General features: G+C 41.0%; 1 protein-coding gene across 1 annotated transcript in view; it reads left to right on the forward strand.

The window, feature by feature from the left end:
• The window catches only part of LOC121957147 (speckle type BTB/POZ protein), a 100,072-nt gene that overhangs the window by 58,478 nt on the left and 21,277 nt on the right, over positions 1–20,317 (forward strand). Inside the window, exon 7 of the mRNA XM_042505670.1 lies at positions 4,728–4,855. Within this exon, the coding sequence (XP_042361604.1) occupies positions 4,728–4,855 (128 nt within the window). The remainder of the gene's footprint in view (positions 1–4,727; positions 4,856–20,317) is intronic.

Raw genomic sequence — 20,317 nt, forward strand, 5'->3', positions numbered from 1 at the left:
TGTTTTTTCTTTCCTTCTGGTTTCAGTTAATTGAGGCTCTGTGTGTGAGCTTGTCAGCGTCTGTTGCCCTCGGTGACTGATGGAGGTGATCAGGCATTCTGTGTGGGTGAGTGGAGCACGGCTAATAGAGTTGAAGCTATTGGTCAGTCTTTACATAATCAGATGGTATTGACATTGGTAGGAAAGGATGTCAATAGACATGTTTGTGCTGACACGAGTTTATGGAGCTCAGTCTTCAATAGAGATTAGATTTTCTTACCGGGAAGACTGTGTGTCATGTTTATATGTGTATCTGTCTGCTTTATGCAATATGAATCAATGTGTAGAGGGAATAAAGTTTATATTAGGTTTTTATACTCTTACTAGTGAGATAAATACACCCTTGTATAGACCGGTCAGGTAATGGCTTTGCTAATTGCGCTTTTGCGTCAATATGTTTTGAAAGATTGTAAAATGTGGTTGCGAGTCGTGGTTAGTGGAAGGATTTTGCTGAAATTGAATGTGTGAAAAGAGAAGGCCAGAAGAGTGACAGACAGGAAGAGAGATGTTGACTCTGGCTGCTGTGTCGGCTGTTATTTTTCTACATGCCAGCTCGTCTTCTGGCGACCTTCTCGTTCTGTGTGCCAACCGTGCCCCTGAGCCCTCTGCCTGAATATGGATGCCCCGCTCACTTAAACACCATGGCGTTGCTTCCGCTCTCCTTGTCTACTCTCTGTCTATAGCTCAGACCTCGTTTTTCTCACCTTCCCCATCACCTTCAGTCGTTTTTTTGGCAGGGTGAGAAACTTCACTCTTCAGTGCCCGGGAAACATCAAAGTGCATCTTGACAACATGGTAAAAACTTGAAAATCATCTCTGTTCTTTATTGAGTGGTACCTATATATATTGTAACTGTGACTTTTCACACAAGTTCTATATTAATTATAAAGTGTGCTGTGACAGAAACACAATCACCTATCTATGCTTGTTAATTTTTCTGTCATACTAGTCTGTTTCATACACTCTGTTAGATATTTCAGTTTCGCCGACCCCCTCCACCACTGTCCAGCTCTTTTTGGTATTTTGGCATAGTGCTTGTTCTCTCGCCACCTTGGCCAGCGCACTGAAAGAGCGAGTGCCAGCGATCTGACCTGCAGTTGATTCTCTGCCAGTGCAAGTTTCTGATGCCCCTCTAGAAATGGCAGTGTGGCATAAGCTGAGCTAAGCACACACTTGCACACACACTCATCATCTGTTCCTGTATGCATGTGCACATTCACACATACACACATGCACCTCACTGTCACGGGTAAGCGCTGAAGAAGTCACACCTTTCTCTTCCTCTCCACTAGTCTGCTGGAGCTTCTTTCAGCGTTCCCTCTCACCTCTCCTCACCTCTTCCTCTTCCTCTTGGCTTGCTTGCTTCCCCCCTTCCTGTCTCACTCTCCTGCCAACCCCTCTCCTCACACCCAAGTTTAGCTTTAGATACCGCCACTGGGGAAGTCCTCACTCATCACTGCTAGTCTTGTTTTCATACCTAAATAACAAAACTTCACAAGGAGAGTCTGTGCCTTGGGATTTTATCTGGGTCTCACATGCGAGGTCTTATCAAACACGTTTAAAGGACATGAAAGAGCGGGTGAAAGTCAGAAGAGAAAGATTTTTCTTCAGACCTTTGAGAGAGATCCAGATACTATTACTTTGAGTCTACACAGCCACAAACAGTACAGTGTACCAAGGCCACAGAAGTTTGATTTTCTTTTAAACCTGCTCGGCTTTGGTTGAAAGATCTCTGGTCTATAAACCTCAGTCTTTTTTAGAAAACAGACACCCGTCCTCTGTTACACTCAGTGGAAGTACAATGAATAAAGTCAAGTGCTGTGAAAAAGCAGAATGCAAGGATTTGTAATTTTTGTGCTTGCAGGCATGCTTATGCATGTGTGTGTGTGTGTATGTGTGTGTGTTTGCATGGTTATTTCTGTCAGATTCTTTGCGTACACAGTCCCTGGGGGCTGGGGATTACAGTGAAGGACCGCCTGCATGAGCAGTGGTGGGAATAACTGCATATGTACTGCACTCCTCTACCAATCCCCTCAAAGCTGCATGCTCCCTCAGATCCAAACAGGGGATTTGACACAGGATCTTACAGCAACATTGACACTTCATCTTAGTGCTTCCCACTGTGATCTGTCAGCGGATCTCCTGTTGGGATCTCTAGGCAAGAGCAGCCTGAAGAGAAATCTGTTTGAACTGCTGGGGCTAAATGCATGTAGTCTGTACAGACCGAAGAGTTTTGAAGGTGAGAGGTGATGACCTCTTGGTATGAAAGGACTATGCAGTATTAAGCCCATTTCAGACAACTTTTTACAACTTCATGCCCTTTAACAGGGTTTAAAGAGGACTCAAAGGTTGTTTTTTTTTTCATTTTTCATCATCTGACATTAAGACATAAGTTGAATCTGTGTGGCTATAGAAAGTCTGTATGCCCCGCAATAGTCTTAAATGTCATAAATGATAAACCTGAGGCCCAAAAAGACCCAAATAAAGGTCTTGACACAGCAGTGTGTGACAAATGTTTGTGATAAATTAATGACATAAAAATGTGAAATACTTGTCTGTATCAAAACTATTCAAACTGGCAGTGATGCAAATTTTTTGACAGGTCCTCCACTGACGTGATATGGTGATGTGCATTTGTTCCACACAGAGATTTACTGATGCCTTTTTCCACAGTGTGAAAGCTCAGAAAAATCTACCTTTTTCCGAAAAAAAAATTATGTTGTGTTTTTGCTGCTTGATATCCGGGTCAAAGTACTCATGAAAAACAACAACAGTTTGAAAAAATATTTCATGTGTTAATTAGGGGTGTAACAATGCATCTATCTGGATCAGTATATTGATTCAGTGATCACCAATCCAACAGAGGCAGAGTGAAAGCATTGGTCATCATTCTTAGATACTCCTTTATTTTAAATTTCCCATGGCATGTCTGTGTCGCCACTTAAATCCAAGGTCACCACCCTCCTACACATTCAAACAGCGCTAGTGACCTAATGCCAGGAATACAATGGTAAGCAGTCAAGACAAGGACACTGACAATATTTACTGATATTGTCTCATGTTGATGGAAATTGTATCTTGGCAGACTTTGTAATTTTGAGGTGTTTGAAGAAAGAAGGAATCATTATATATATATATATATCATGTTGCAATCAGACTTCTGATTTATACCCCTATTGTGAATTAATAGCACGAGAAAAAGAAAAACACTGACTCTGGTGTATAAAGGTTTTAAATCAGTTTATTGGGGTGAAAACATTTGAATAGTATCTTTTGGAGAAAAAAGGCTGCTCAAGCAGACACGGGTCCTATACAGTTTTTTTCTCTTTCAAAAGTCTCAAATAGTTGTACATTTCATGCCACCATGGATATGATAACATTTACATTTAAAATAATCCTAATGTACATGTTGAAATCTGATGTTTCTTGCAAATCCTAGCCTATTGTGCACCTACCCTCTCGATAGTTATGTCCTTCTCCGGGAGCTCCCTGTTCGTTTTGCATGTGCTTTCTAATTTGATTCATGCACAAATGCTTGTTTGCACATATGGAGTTGATCTGCTGTATGTAGACAGGGGGCATGCTGCTATAACACTTAGTCATTACAACCAAATGAGTATCGGACAACCACTTCTGGTGATTTTTAATTAATCTGTTTTTAGTGCTCCTGGATTGTGTTTCCTGGACAGTCCAATCGTCCAGATGCATCAAGTTTGCCAAAGGCATCTTGATAACATCTGCCAAAGAAATGAAACGACTTGAATGGTGATGTGGTTCTGATGCCATTTAAGCCTTTATAGGGCCGTCGACATTGTAACAGACGTATACAGCCTTAAGTTATTACCGTCACGGTGTGGTGAGGCGTGTCTACTCTGATAGGAATGGACAAAAACGTCTCCATCCACAGAAAGGGTCTGAAGCTTGTCTCGGCTGAACACATTCAGAAATCCCAGAGCAGTGCCCGAGGAAGCATTTTCGACTCATTAACAAAATGTCGAGTGATGTAATTTCTCCAAAGAATGGTGTTACATCCCTCCAACAGAGCTCCAGTTACTTGCAGAATTTATGTGTGAGTGCCGTGCTTCCTTTCTATCGGCAATTAGCTTTAATTTGCTGTGATCTCTGCAGCAGTCATAGTCCACAGTCATTATCTTTTGACCTTGTATGTGAGCATTTGTGACTGTTAGGTGACTGTAGATAGCTGTGACTGCCCCCACAGTGTGACTATTGTACACACAAGAACTCCAGCACCTTTTCCTGTGTCTTTGTAGTGCAACTGAGTGTAACAGAATCCTTCCTGCCACTGTCAGAGATAATTGGCACTCCATAAACACATGATAATTGGACTGCTTTGATCCCTGCAATTTCTCACTTCTTGGCCAAAGAGGCGCAGCAGTTCTGTCTCATGTTTACCACTAGTCTTTATGTGGTGACGAGAGGATACAGAGAGTGAAAGAGGGAGAGAGAGAGATTCTGTTTTCTTCTGAAGTGTTAAAAGCTCCCTGCAGGCAATACTTCCTGCACCCAGCCTCTTTCGCCATTGTTTCTCCACTGCTTATGGCCATGACTCATAACAAACTTTCTCTTTCGCACACACATTCACACACGCAGGGCTTAATCACGTTGTGAAAGTCTCCAAAATAATCTTGTTTCGCCTTGTTTGTCCGTGTTTTTTTTTCTTTTCCCAGAGAGCCAGAGAGCGTACCGTTTTGTCCAGGGGAAGGACTGGGGTTTCAAAAAGTTCATAAGGAGGGACTTCCTGCTGGATGAGGCCAACGGTCTGCTGCCCGATGACAAATTAACACTGTTCTGTGAGGTGAGGGTTGACTCTTCCTCTAAACTCAGGTTATTTGTTACACAGAGTTCTCACCCTTTTTTTGCTGAAAATCTCAAAGGAAATCAGAGTACAGGCTGCACACTCAAAAATGATAATCCTTATTATATTGCTAGATCAAAATTATTATTCATAATTCAACATTTCAGACAAGCCCAGGCTTGTATGATTAAGTTTTAAAGCTGAAATTATGGTGTTGGATCATACTAATGCAGAATAATGTGTGCACTTGATTCCCCCAGAATATATCATTTTAACAGAATCTAAAAATACTGTTGAAATACATAAATTCATTGTTTTATTGGCGCTTTTGTCTCAGAGTGATCACAACTGTAATTCCTCTCTCACTCATCTTTTTATTCAACACTACAGCTCATTGTATGTCCCTGTTAGTGAATGATGTATGTTTTTATTGGTACTACATAGCCTCTGGGTTTAGATCTCTCTCTCATCGCTAACATACAAGCTGATTGTCATTCAGCCGGCATGGTGGCTTGGCTCCGATTCCTCTGATCCGAAGCCGGCAGCTGCTCCTCATTGAAAATTCCCTTGTTGTTTTTCAGCTGTAACACAGGGGGCAGCAGAGGTCAACTGTCCTCCCTCTCTCTCGTTCCCCTCTGCTCCTCATCATGGAGCCGGGGAGCAGAGAAGAGGTTAAACTTTCTGGATATGTTAATGCCTTAGTTGTAATGCATGCACCCATAAATGTTTAAAAAGCATGGCAGTGGCTGTTTAAAACAATTCTAATTAACCCTGCGGGTATGGAGCAGAGCATGTCTTGAAGTTTTCCCTTTTTGTAGCGGAGCAATGTGCAAGTCTGTTTAAAGTGTTTCCAAACTGGGCTTATTGACAGAGGGGTAGGAGGGGCAGTGCTGCTTCTGCAGAGCCATGTGGGATAGTGGGGTAGAGTCGTGTATGTGTGTGTGTGTGTGTGTGTGTGTGTGTGTGTAGGAGTATTTTATGCATATATTGTGTGTGTGTTGGTGCAGGCGTGTCTCATTGGGACATAATTCTGAGGATGAGACTGTTTGCTGGAGAGAATGAGCTGCAGGAGAGAGGAATTAGTTACCTTGAAGAGTCCTCTCTCACTGAATGCTTCCACTCTCCTGAAGGGGGAGGAGGTGGGGTTGCTGGTTCAAGTCCTCCGTGGCCACTTCCTCCCCCGTAAATATCTGCTGTACGGTGGCAATTAGCCCGCTCTGCTGATGAACAAGCACGGCAAGGCAAAACCTGATTTATATAACACATTTTATACACAAGGAAAAATCAATGTGGTTAATATAAAAACTGTGCACAATTGTAAAAGCTTAAATGGGAGTAGTAAGTAGATAAATAAAGCAGGCAGAGAACATTTTCTGTATTTATTTTCTAAGATTTAAAAGTACTCTCAGGTGCTGTGGAACTTTCCTCCAACTGTGTGTTGCATAATAATTTCAGCTTTACAATTTTTAACCCAGGGAAACGTTCAGCAGAACAGCCCCAGATGACCTGAGAGGTCACTGAGTTCGTATTCTTAATGCAAGTCAGAGACCTGGTATATACACAGGCAGCAGTATTTTAAAATCAATTCAAAAATGTGTGTGTGTTATAAGAAAAAAAGGCAATCTGCTTGTGGGATGTTGTGTGCAGTAAACGATGTGATTGCCAATAGTGAGGTCTGGTAGCGTTTTCCACCAACACGTGGGCAGGACGGTTGGCGGAGTTGGAGTTTTGAGTGGATGGTGGTAGGAAAGTGCAGAACGGGTATTTGAATCTCTTTCCCTGGTCTTTTTCCATGTGAAAGTGAAGCCCAGTGTTTACCGTCAGAGACCTGGCTTCGCTTTCGTCCAGATGGTCCCGTCCTGCATCTGAGAGAGCCCCGTCGCCCCAGAGCCCAGCTCTCTCTCCCTCTTCTCTCTTCTCTCATCCACTTCCTCTTTTTTTCCCCCTCCATCTTATCTCTCATTCAAACCCAATCTCCTCCTCCTCTTTTCCCTTTTCCTTTCATCTCTGGCTGCCTCCCACTTTGAGCATCACAGTTTCTCACTTTTTTCCTCCTTTCACTCTACCTTCCCCTCTCCCTCGTGTCCCTCGTCTCCCTTTTCTACTCAGCCTCCCTACTTTTACTCCTTCTTTGCCCTCCTTCAGCTCCCGTCTTTCTTCCTCTTTTACTCTGTGTATTTGTGTGTCAAAGAGGCGAAAAGGCTATGAGGAGAGGCCAAATCTCTGTTGGAGGGGAACACAGGCTCAACCTCTCCTCCTGACCCTTGGTCCCTGCGCTGGGTTCATTTGCCTCCTGAGACATCAGTAATTCAAGTTTTGCACAGGGAATCTGACTGTATGTCATGTTGGAGAGGGCCAGAACAACCAGGCGTTGTTCTCTCACTTCTTGTCTCTTTCTCTCTCTCCATCCCTGCCAAAGCGCTGCAGACACCTGCAGGTATTTAATGAGGGGATAGCTCCCATTAAAGGTGCTGCGTTAGCTGTCAAAAGAGAGCAAGAGGGACTGAGAAGGAGATAAAGGGGGAGGGAAAGGAGGCATAGTGAGAAGAGATTGAAGGAAAGGCCTTCTCTCAGGAAAAGTGGGCACACTTGGTGGCAGCGAGCCAAAGGGGGTGAAGAACAGACAAAAGAGGGAAAATAAAAGATGATACAGGATAAAAAACAAAAGACTAAGATGGTTTGGATTGGATTTAGCTCAGAGAGAATGTTTTCATGTGGATGAGACATGTTTTTACCTTCTTTGCTCATTCCTCCTCTAATGAGACGCAGAGGTAAAAAAGGTTAAATCTTCTCCCTTTGGCTGTCAGCAGCACAGGTAACCTCTTGCTCTGAGGTCAGACCATCGGCATCTAGCTCTTCATGCGATAGATAATGCAGATGCTTTGAGAGTTTTTAGAGTAATGCCAGACGCACATGCGTGGTCCTATGGCTCACGGAAAATCTCGGCTACTTTGTGCTGTTGTGATTTGCCTGCAGGCAGAGTCGTGTTGACTGACACCGTAAGGGTTACTATTCTGGAAGTCTGTTTTGACTGACTAAAGGGGAAAGAAGGGGTTGTTTTTTGGCAGGGAGAAGTTTATGCTGAAACTTATCTGTCAGTCATGTTAAATTGGCTGCTGAAAAGTAGAGCATACTGGTCCACCTTTAGTCAGCCAGAAGTGAAGTCAGAGAGTTACATTTGCCGGACACATTTATTTCACAGAGGAGACGTCTCTTCCTCCCCAGTCAGCTGTGGCAACATGGAGGATGAACTCTGATATTCTCCGTGTCTGCCATGCAGACACAGCTTTCTGTATCTATTATTACTCAGCTTCACATATCTTTCACTGGGGAAATGCAGCTAAGTACATTTTCTCAAATTCTGGTCTTAAGTATGAATTGGATGTATTTGTACTTGAGTATTTCCATTTTATGCAACTATTATACTACTACTAATACTAATTTTCATTACATTTCAGTGGCTAATATTTTCAGGGTTGCTATGGTCATGGAAAACCTGGAAATATGGAATTTCACAATCACGTGTTCCAGGCCTGGAAAAGTAATGTAGTGAGTAAAAAGCACTAAAGGTTTTTGAAAAGTCCTGGAATTTGGTTGTGTGTAATGAAAAAGTAACAGTAATCTTCTATGGATAACCTTTCAAGTAAAGTAACATATCAGCAAATTCATTTTCTATAACTGTCGACATAACACAGCTTTAATATGCGTCTGTGTGATGTTTTGTTTACCATCACTTACGTTTCGTCATTCCTCGCCTTGTTCCGTCTATCCCTTCATATATTACAGCTGGGTGAAATTCAGTTTGAATAGAGTTTGAATCTGATATGTTTGAAAAAAGGATTTTTTTTTATTATGGGTCCTTAAAAAGTCATGGGAAAGTTTAGAAATGTTGTCCTTGAAAATGTGTAGGAACCTTACATTTTATTTTCTCGCCCATTACATCTGTCTGATAGCTTCACTTTCTAGGTCTGAAGTTTTCTCACCCTTGCTGTCCACGGGACAGTGATGTAACCATTGAATTTGATCATCATAATAGAATCACATCACTGTAGGTTAAACTACTGAACAGTATATAAAGGAGTTAAAATGACCTGAAACGTCTACAGCAGTAACATGAAACATACACATTAAAGGACCACTGTGTACGATTCAAGGGGATTTAGTGGCCTATAGCAGTGAGAAGTGCCGATTTCAGCCAGCTGAAACTTCTGCTGATCAGAATTCCTTCAGTGATTATTGTTCAGGAGGTTTTTTATCAGGAGCCGAATTATCTGCAGAGGTCTCCTCCGATCCACTATAAACTAGTAAAAGCATGTTACAAATCTTCTGTTTGGCAGGTCCCATACATGTTGTTTGCCCAGTGCCTGCTAATGTGTGCTTACCTTTTTGCTCCAATAACTTAACATGTGCTCACCGTGTTTTGGATGCAGACGTTCAAAAGATTTTTACAGTGAGCTAAATAATCTGCTCTAAAACAAACAACCTGGTGATTTACACTGGTAAAGAAAAAAAATAAAGCAGTTTCACATTACAGATTAGTGTTTCTCTGACTCTGTTTGGCATAATGGTGACAGGCAGCTCGCCCACCACATGCTTATGTGTATTCACCTTTTTCTTTTATAACTTAAGATCCAGACATTCAGGAGGTTTGTACTGGGAGCCGAATTATGCACAAAGGTATGTTCCTTTCTCACACAAACAGACCTGGTTATTTAAATCAGAAAAACACTGAATGGAGCAATTATATATCACAAATAAGCATTTTTCTAGTGCTTCTCATCTCAAATAGGCATGTAACTATGATGGCCACAACAAAACCATGAATGGCACTATCTATAGTCAGTGTTGGTTTGTCTTTCAGTGCTACTTATTATACAATAAAGAAAACACACTTGGTCTTGTTTTTAGTCATGTCGCTGCTGTGATGAAGCTTTTTAACTTGAATAGCTTAACGGAGCAGTTTGCCTTGACCTAAATCCCTTTCACGTGGTTATTGATTATCAACTTATACATCAGGATCACATTTATTCTATTTTATACTGATATATTGTTTTGCCAGTATGGACTGATGTTAATCTTTTATTATAAACTGGATTGATTTTACTGTCTTTCCATTTAAGTTGCAAACTCTTATGAAGTTGAGAACTACTGCGTATTTGGCTGCTGTCTGACTCACACATAGAGATAGGGGAGATGAAAAGTTTTCTCTTTCAGGTTCAGCAAACATCACTGTGAGGTGCAACAGAGGGAGGAACAGAGGGCAAGATTTACAAAGGCTTTTGCACTGTTTTTTCAGGCGCAGGTGTGACGCATTCTGCCCCTAACACGTTTGCATGTTTAGTAGTGAGTATCTGAATGTGTGCCTCTGTGGTCATTGCATATCCATACTAGGGAGGATCACACAAATCAAAGCAAGTACATATTAAAGCTACAGACAGAAATTTTTGTGAAAATAAGTTTTTGTCATACTGCTTAAACTGTCACTGTGTAATGAAAGAAAAACACGAGACAGTCTATAGAAAAACACGTCCTTCCTCCCTTTTTTTGCCTATAATAGTATTTGCTAGAATTTTCCACAGCGCAGCAAACAGCAACCAATCAGCGTCGATTGATTTAGACTGTTAAATGCAACTTTCAATCATGTTAATCATTGCTTGTGAACTGCGGTCAAAGAGTCAAACTAGGCAGCGTTGAACAAATATAAATCAGATTTTTGTTACTCAAAAACATATTTCAGTGTCCTGCTTAGCTGTAAATTGAGAGAGTTTGCGACCTGGCCACTGTGTTGGAAGTAACGCATCGGCCAGACTGATTTTCAGTGCTGCCTAGCTTGACTGCAGGTCATGAGCAGTGATTGACATGATTGATAGCTGCATTTCAGACTCCTTGGCTTTGATTTGTTGTTTTCATTCATGTGAAGTAAGGTCACTAGAAATACCACAAGTCAGTAGAATAGGCAGAGGAATATGATTTTTTTTCATAAAGTTACTATCTACAGCTTTAACCACTTTCTTTGGAAATGTAAACACAGTTTTTGGCAGAAACACATACTTCCTACTTTATCACTGAGTTAGCTACTGTAACCCACAAACTGACAGTCAAGTCGGTTTATGTGTCAGTTAGATGGTCGCCTCAGATCAAATTTGTTTGGATACGTTTATGTATGACTCATAAAAAATAACATTAGAAAAAGAGAGGGATTTTGATATAACATATATATATATATATATATATATATATATCTTTTTTTTAAATGACATATTTACCAAAAGATGACTGAACAGTTAACATAGAGACACAGGTTTTGAGCTGGGAAAATATATATATTTTTTGTAAATTATAGTTCAACTCCAGAGATTAGATGCACATTTTGCATTAAGTACTTCTTGGAGAAAATAAATACCTCCTTATTTACAATAGTAATTACATGTGAGGCAAAAAAGAGGCATAAAGTTGTGTCAGTGTATATTTAGTTATTATTAATGTTCTGTATGGTAACCGGTCTCATTCACTGCCGTGTGACACACATAAGGGTGATGAACGCATATGTGAGGATCAGCGCCTGCATGTGTAAACTGGGAGACGAGCCACTGTTTTTCTCTTGATTGGTTTACCTTTTGCAAATAGACAATCTTTAATGTAATTTACTAAAATGCATTTCAACCGGGGCCTTGGCCATTGCTAGCCGGTTCGAGGTCTTTTCTTTAAGGCTTCTCAACCGCCTCCCTCCTGGGGCGAGGTGGCGGTGGGAGAATAAATGAGTGGGGTGCTGATGTTCAGCTGTTTCCTCCTCTTCCTCATGGTGTTAGTGCGGCTTGCCTTTTCTGTCGGTGGGTAAGCACTTTGCCGGGTGACAGCACCCATCCTTCACAGGGCCTTGCCATATGCCGTGCTGCTGTCAGAGGAGACGACTGCAGATGCTCCAGCTGCTCCCTCCCTGCACACTGAGCAACACACACACACACACACACACACACACACACACACACACACACACACACACACACACACACACACACAACCAGCTCTTGGAGCAGGATAAAGAGGCAGTGGTGGGAAGAGCGGGGCGAGGGAGAAAAGATGCACATAAAGATTTGGGTTTGTGTGAAAAAGGGGAAGGCAAAAGCAATCTTTCATTCCTGGAAAATGAGGTAAATATGTATTTATTTAGTTCTATTTTTGCATAACAGGCAGAAAAAGTGAAGCGGGTAAGATGACTTGGATCATTTAAAAAGGAGGTTTGAGACCTAATCAAAGAGATGGAAATACAAATGCCGATTGAGACGCTGTGACAAAGCAAGAGAATGAGCAAACAGTGCAGGCTTGATCCTTTTCTTGCAATGGGATTTTTACTGTGATAGCTTGTTGGCACCCATTTTTGAGCCACGATGGAGCCCTTAATTGATTCTGCCTTTGCAACACTTCTGCACCAGAATCACATCAACAGGTCTTTTATATCCCATCAAAAGCCCTTTGCTTCTCTCAGAGTAAAGACGGCAGAAATTGAGCAAACAGGCAACTTTTGCCTGCTTATTTATTTGTTTTCTTTGTCCAAACATTTCCTTCAAGCACTTTAGATCGGGCCTCAGAGTCTCAAAGCTATCACTTTAGTGTCTGTGATCTTCCAGCAGAGAAAACAAAACTACTTAAAAAGAGACCCAAATGGCTGGTGCTCACAGACAGCATGCAGAGGCTCATGCTCACTGCCAGTGGTGATACTGAGTGTGTATCGTGTGTGTGTGTGTGTGTGTGTGTGTGTGTGTGTGTGAACTATATCTCTGAGCCAGTGTCTGCGTGTGTATGTGTAAGAACAAGGTTGGCCAGCCACGAAGCTCGTTCAGCAGCTTGACTTCAAATCATGCATGAAATATGCCTCTGTCTGTGCAGATTTACCTAAATACCTCTGTGTCAATGGCAGGCCGGCCTGCCTGTCTGTAGACTGAGCCATTGAAATGGACACAGCTGGGTCCCTGCAAACAGCCAACTGAATAGGCAGCTCTGACACATGAATGTGTGCATTCAGTGGTGTCATAATGTAAAATTAAATTTGAATAAAAAATCATAGCAGTTTAGTTAAAGATTCCAAACTACCATGAGGCAATAAGTCATTTAAAGGGGACCCATTAAACTCATTTTCAGGTTCATACTTCTATTTCAGGTTTCTACCAGGGCATTTTTACACGTTGTCATCTTCAGAAAAATACTTAGTTTTAGATAGGACTGGAAATTGCCAGCATGAAAAGGGGAGAGATGACATGCAGCAAAGGGCTGCAAGCCAGAATCAAACCCGCAGCCGCTGCAGCAAGGACACTGCCTTCATATATGGGGCACCTGCTTTATCCACTGAGCCACCCGACACCCCAGCACCTGACTCTTTAAGCCCCCTTCTGAAAATGCGCAGTCTGCACTGATTGGTCAGCATTTCCAGGTCCTCTGTATCTCGGTGGCTCTGCACCATAATTGCAGCTGGGGAATAAGTATACTGGAGTAAAGCACTTTTTGTTGTGAAAAATCACCAAAAGCAACTTCGACCAAATCTTCACAACAAGCCCATTGTCATTCCCAGAGTGTCTATTACCACCGTTTTCTCACGCCCCTTGGTGTGTCATATCGCTGTCAAAGGCCCCCCTCAGCACAAAAGATGGAAGATGGATGAGTCAAACAAAACCGGACTTTCATCTTGGAGAACACAGGTCATGCCCTGTGTTAAACCAAATATCAATGTTGTTTCAATGTAATGAAATGTCACTTGGCTACAGTTGTCATACTTAATTTCACCCCAAAAAATATTTATTTTCCCATTACCTTACAAAGTCACTGCCATTAACCTAACTGCGACCATTACACAACATTAACCAGGTGTTACAATGTGTTTTATCGGTGCGTCAAAAACTTTAGATATGCTTAAGGGTAGCCTTCGCGTCTCTTTAAGACATGGAGGGGTGTGACAAAGCATTAGTATTTGATGACCTGGAAATGAGAACAGATTGTCACAGTTGGACATTTTCTAGCAGGAATATGATCTGAAATCAGGAAGAAAAAAACAGCATCAGCAACCAAGATGACATGTTTCCCTGTTCCCGTGTTAGCTTGTCATAGAAATAAAAAAAAAAAAAATTGAAAACATAGTATTCCAAACATTTAAAGCCGGAGATTACTTTCATATACTATTACCTTATTACTTGAAACTTTGGCCACATCAACATTAACATCCAACATTGTAACAATATGACAGAAAATGAGGACAAGCACAGTAGGTCCACTTTAAGATAATATTCCTGGTTGATTTTCCGTCAACCATGGTTACTGGAGGTAGCTGCAAGTTAAAAACTGAAGATCTAGTTTAATTCAAAAAGAAGAGAAAATGGTGTATCTCTTTACAGTGTGGCCAAAAAAAAAACCACACTGTTTTAATGATGAAATTGTAAAATAATCAGCCTTTTTTCATTCACACCATGAGCAGCTGTAATCTGGTGTCACGCTGCACAAATTGTGAGTAGTTTTCCACACAAACAGGACAGTGTGAGGTTGGTTACCTTGCTAAGGAGTTGGAGGTGTGCAGCCTGCAGCTCCTCATCTAACAGCTTACTGTGGCTGCTTCTTCTTCTTATATCTGCAGTCTTTAGTCTTCGATTTGTTATGAGCGTGATGTGGTTTTTGTTATGGTTTTTGTTATGTTCTGTGATGTGGCGCTCTTTTCTTCTTCTCCAGTCTATTGCTGCTCCGGCTATCTGCCCAGTTTTTCTTCTGTTTTGTCAAAAACAAACCCAGAAATACAAAGCACGTCACACATTGTGCTGCAAAGAAAAGACCCACCAAACAGTATCTTGTTAGGACAGCGACTGTAAAAGCGTCTTAAAGGTTGAATAAGGTGCTCGAAATACAATTATAACCAGCTGGGATGAAATGAATAGCCTGTAATTAAAGAATGTTCCAGCTATTGTCTTCAGGAGAGTGAGTGCAGTATTTATTTTTGACTTTTATTTAATAGCGTTGGGATTTGGGGCTATGTTTGTTTAATGGTGTCGGGAACAAATCAGATTCTGCTATTATTCTCAGTTTTAATCAGTTCAGTCACCTTCTGCAGCTGCCAGAGGGCGGCTAACTCTGTATCCTGTATCCGAGTCTGTCTCCTGACTGAAATATCCTGTCATTGCTCTGAGTGTTTTTGATTTTCTTGAGCAATAACATCCAAAAGTGGGTGGAGAGGATGAATAAGAAAGGGAGAGGGAGAACGAGAGCTGCAGAGTGGGTCTGTGACATCCAGCCTGTTTACTCTGGCTGGCTGGAGAGAGGAGGGTGAGCCATGCATCATAAAAAGCTGATGATGAGCTTTGTGCTCAGAGGGTTCAGAGGACAAGTTTAAAGATCACAGATCAATTAAGCCATTATAGATATATGTATGTTGAGTGTCCAATAATGTGGTTTTATTGAAAATGCTTAAATTTCTAGTAATGTTAACCTTTGTCACATTGGTCACTTAATGCAGACCAACCTTGTCAAAGAAGTATTTTGCGGTTGGAAAGATGGTCTTTTCATAAACCTGGGCTCTCTATGCAGTAGAAAGCTGCAAGCGCTTTTAATAATCGGTGCTGATTGACCAGTAACATTTGCTTTTGCTCAAGAAGTAGAAAACCTACAACTACCAGAATACACTGCACTGCACTGGGCCAATCATTGCTCTTCCTGGTGTGTGATGTATTGGAAGCTTGTCTGTTTTAACACAGGAAAAAAAATGATGAATGCCTGGTAACACACGATCCTGAGTTACAATTTAACAGTAGGCTAAAGTAAATAGGTCAAACTAGGAAGTGCTGATCGAATATAAAGTAAGATTCTGTAACTGCATTGTTTATTTCTCATCTCAAATGTTTTTAGAAAAAAAGTTTTTGTGTACTGTTCAGATGTAAAATGAGAAAGTTATGAGCCTGCTGCCATGTTGGAAATACTTGATCAAAGTATCAAGCAACGCTCACAGGCAGGACCAACTTTCTCATATTACAGCTAAAAAGTACGCTAAAATATGTTTCTGAAAACATTTAGGTAATAAATAGGCAATACAATAAAAGAATCTTGGTTGATATTTGATCAGTGCTGCTTAGTTTAACAGTTTGACGTCAGTTCATGGGCAGTGAGTGACATGATTGAATGTTGGGTTAGAGACTGCTTAGTTTTTACCATTTGATCAGAGTTTTTTTAGCCTCCATGTTTACAATGCAGAAAGCGGTGCGGTGCCCACTTCATGCTCCCAATTTCTCATATGACAGCCAAATAGTGCACTAAAATATGTTTCTGAAGACATTGTAGTCAAGAAATAGAGTACAGTAACAGAATCTTGGTTTATATTTGATGAGCACTTACAGTTTGATCTGAGCTTGATAAATAGAGAGAGTGGGGCTGCTCTCTCTTGATCCACTCTTGATCTATTTCTATACTTTTGTGTCCGTGGTGGCGGGCATATGAAAATGGCTGAAGTACAATCTGTAGTTCAGGCAACATTGCTGGTGTCCAAAATTGAGTTTATGGAAAGTATACCATAGTCTATTTACACATACTACCCACACTGTAATGATGCAAAGCTGGTTGAAAATCAGCAAAGTATCTCCTTAAGTCTGTCTTATTTAGTGAATAATAAAAACCTGATGTGCAGTTTTACCCTGGAATATTAGATACAGGTTGAGTTGCAGTCAAATTTCCATTAAAAACAGATGAAGTCCATGGTGAAGCCATGATACAGTACATTACTGCAAAACTTTGGCTGCTCCCCTGCTGTAAAGGGAAATTAAATGATTTTGTTTAATACATTTGTTTTGTTCCTGCAGAGCAGCAACATCACACAGACTAATAAGGTGTTTGCTTTGAGACAGAGTGCAGGTATAATACAGTTAATGCAGTAAAACATTTTCCATGTGTATCCAATGCTCACAGTGTACAATCTCTACCCAGGCAAATGAGAGTTCTGCAGTTGCATTGATTTATTCTGTCGGAAATAAAAACTGAAATTAAGTGTGGAGAAAAACAGTCTAGTGATAACCTGTCAACAACAAAGTATAACCCACAACACAGTAGACCTGATACTGAGACAGCCAAAACTGAATGAGAGACAAGTAGTAATTTAACTAAAATATTGTGAGCAACAGGACGTAATGAATAGAAGAGAGTGAATGTAAAAATAAAATAGTGACAGTGATCCGCAGCAGGTGCACAGTAGAATTAAATATGTTGAGCTAATCTTGGTACCAGTTTTTATTATTAAAATATGGGGTGTAATTACACTGGATCGTTATCACTCTAATTATAAACAATTAAAATACAGCTACCATTCTGGCAATAGCTGTTTGCCAACCTGGCAGCCATTACCGAAACTTAGTGTCGGACCCTGCCTCTGCCAGCAGAACTGGGCAGGGTTTTCCCCTCATGCTGTCAGTTTGTGTTTATTTTGTCAATGAATGTCTCAAAAACTGTATTAATTTACACACAGATCTCTGGAAAGATCGGTCATCTGTCACCAAAACACATTTTAAATCTACATAGATTCTAGTAAGATCATTAAACATTGTGCTTGGCTGTCAGCAGCTCTCCATTATTTCCCCACTACAACAGCTGCTTGTTTCCATGTTCGTCATTACTAACACTTAATAAAAAACACGTTTCCAATGCTAGTATGGGGATAAAATTGCAGCCCTAGAATTCTTTAAAGTTGCTTTAATTTGAACACCATGTGCTGACAGTCATGAAAATGTGCAGTAAGGGGGTTTGGAAGAAACTGACTTGTGGGACCGACAAATCTTGACAGTTGCACGGAGCTAGTTGAGATATATACTCATACTGACTGCTATTTAGCTACCCATGAAGTCAGCAGCAATGTGACTCAGAGCACTAGAGATCCTGCCCCAAATCAGTAAAACTACGCAATGTGCAAATCCAAACAATATACATGCAAATGATCTATTGCTAATTTACAGCATCAAAGAAAAAAAGCCCCCAAAAGACAGGCACTTGCATGCAGATATTCTTTTAAAAATCGTACAGCTGCCGTAAGTGTTGTATGTCATACAGGGGTGTGTTTAGTTTAATAGGGTGAGTGTATAAATGAGTTTATGTTTTAAGGTGTTTGAAAAAATGCACAGGACTGAACAGAGGAAAATGTGACTTGGGAGGTAAAAGAACAAGTGTTTCATAACTTAATGAATTTGATTTGATTTGATTTTTTTTTTCCTTTTTCAAACTATTTCACGCATGGCAAAACACTGTAAATCCATAAACAAACACATAAACAGGCAGAAAAAGATTGATGCATTATGAATAAATCATCTGGGTACCGAAACTCAATATTAACTCTGCATTGCCTGGAGGGCTGAGAAGGGAGCTTACGACAGATCCATCTTGATGTCTGAGGAACTAACTGGGAGGCGAGTGCTTTAGTAAGTACTTATCCTGGGAACTTAATTACCAAAACAAATGATGATTGTGGTGATATAGCAGCTATGATTCTTCATTACTGTTATTCTTTACCTAAGGTTGTAAACAGAGTGTGTCTCTGTCTGCATCATCGTCATAATGAACACCACTGGGGAATGAATAAAAGTCAGTTGGTTGGTCAGTCCAACACTTCGCTAGGATTTAGATATTTTCACCACTCCTGGCTGGATTACCGTGACATTTCTCAAGGATATGAAGGGTGATATTGTTGATTTTGAAAGTCTCTGGTGACCCCAAAACTTAAGTCTGGCACCAACATCAGGTCAACATTCGCTCTTGATTTGCACTTGTAGACATTACTTTGTATCTTAAAAAGTAATGACTGAATATTGTTGACAAATTTGCTTGCTGAAATTTCCTGTTTCACCACCATCAAGCCAAAATTTTCACCGGTTCAAGAATGACCAGATTGGCTGTAAAATTTACAGTGCACGTTGCAGTGTTAAAACATATCCTCATACAGCAGTTCATGTAATATCTAATGAATTAGCGGCAGCTATTGGATGGACTGACATTTTGTACAGACATTTGTGGTCCTCAGAATATGAATCTTACTCACTTTGTTGACTCGCTGACTTTTCCTCCAACACTACCAGTGGGTTTACGTTTTTGTTTTTAAATAAAATGTCTCAACAGCTATTGGATGCATTCCTAGGAAATTTGATGCAGACATTTGTCACCTTTAGCTCATATATCATCATCATCAGGCCAAAATTAAACTTTATTGCTTTATGACCAAATACGTGTTAAATTGATGACATTCCCTTTAGGCTCAGCTGTACTCTGTGTATAGTACCAGCAAATCTTAGCATGTTAACGCACTAAGCTAAGATTTTAAACATTAAAAACATACAAAGCTTGATTCTACTACCTCACAGAGCCACGGGCATGGTCTTAGACTCTTGTAGGAACTTGTTTTAAAATCTAAAATACAAACTATTATATAAGACGTTCATTGAAATTCATACCATAAACCAACATTAAGGATGTGGGGTATATTTGTCAGTCTATTCTGTGAATACAAATGCAGATAAACTGGCTACATCCTTGCCCACTCCTCCAGAATGAAAAGGGGTGTTTGGAGGAGGAAGAGGAGGAGGTTGACAATGACTGAAGATGACAGCTTGTGGCGTGAAGACTTTCCGGGCAGCCAGTGTGTCTAAATAACCAGGTGCTGCGATTTAGTTTCTGCCTGGTTAAACAGTGGAATAATTGGTCAAGTTAGCCAGTAATTAGACCAGCTCTGCCACGCTGCGTCTGAGAGCCCAGCGACGGCTCCGCCATGCTAATTGGGCTATTTATACCGCAACGCATTGACCAGGCTCGCTGGCTTCCCTTCCAATTCGCTTTTCAGCACTTGTTTATTTTTTCAGTGTGTACTCAGGACACAGCACTGGGCTCACTGCCCTCCTCCTCCTCTCCTAAAGCCATTTTTCATTCCAACTTGAGCTGACTGAACTTCTGTCCTCGGCCCTCTGTCCCTTTGTCCGTCTGTCTCTCTCCTCTGTTTTTTGTTGTTTTTCTCCCTCTCCTCTCCTATACACGGCAGCTCCCTTTCTAACAGGCCTTCTGTATTGCTAATCAGTGTTTTATGAATGCCAGTGTCTGTGAGCAGGACTGTCTCTTCCTCATGTGAATGTCTATGTGTTTGTGTGTATGAGCATTCCTCTGTGAGTGTCAGGAGATGGATGCACGTCAGTCAGTCAGACCTGCATCCCCCTGGAGTGTGATTAATAGAGCCAGCTGTGGAAACCAGACTGTCACACATTCACACTCATATGTACAGACACACACATAGTGAATGCTCTTCCCTTCAGAAAAGTCACATTTTCTTCTCTCTGTGTCCCTGTCATTTCTTTGTCAGGAATGAGCTGCTGCTTACGAGAGGCCATCTCCAACTGTAGATCCCACCAATAGCTCGCCCACACTCCCCCACCTCCCCTTACCTGTGATGGCCTCTATTCTCCTCTTGGTATCTCT

This window comes from Plectropomus leopardus, chromosome 17 (assembly GCF_008729295.1).
Source record: "Plectropomus leopardus isolate mb chromosome 17, YSFRI_Pleo_2.0, whole genome shotgun sequence".
NCBI lineage: Eukaryota > Metazoa > Chordata > Actinopteri > Perciformes > Serranidae > Plectropomus > Plectropomus leopardus.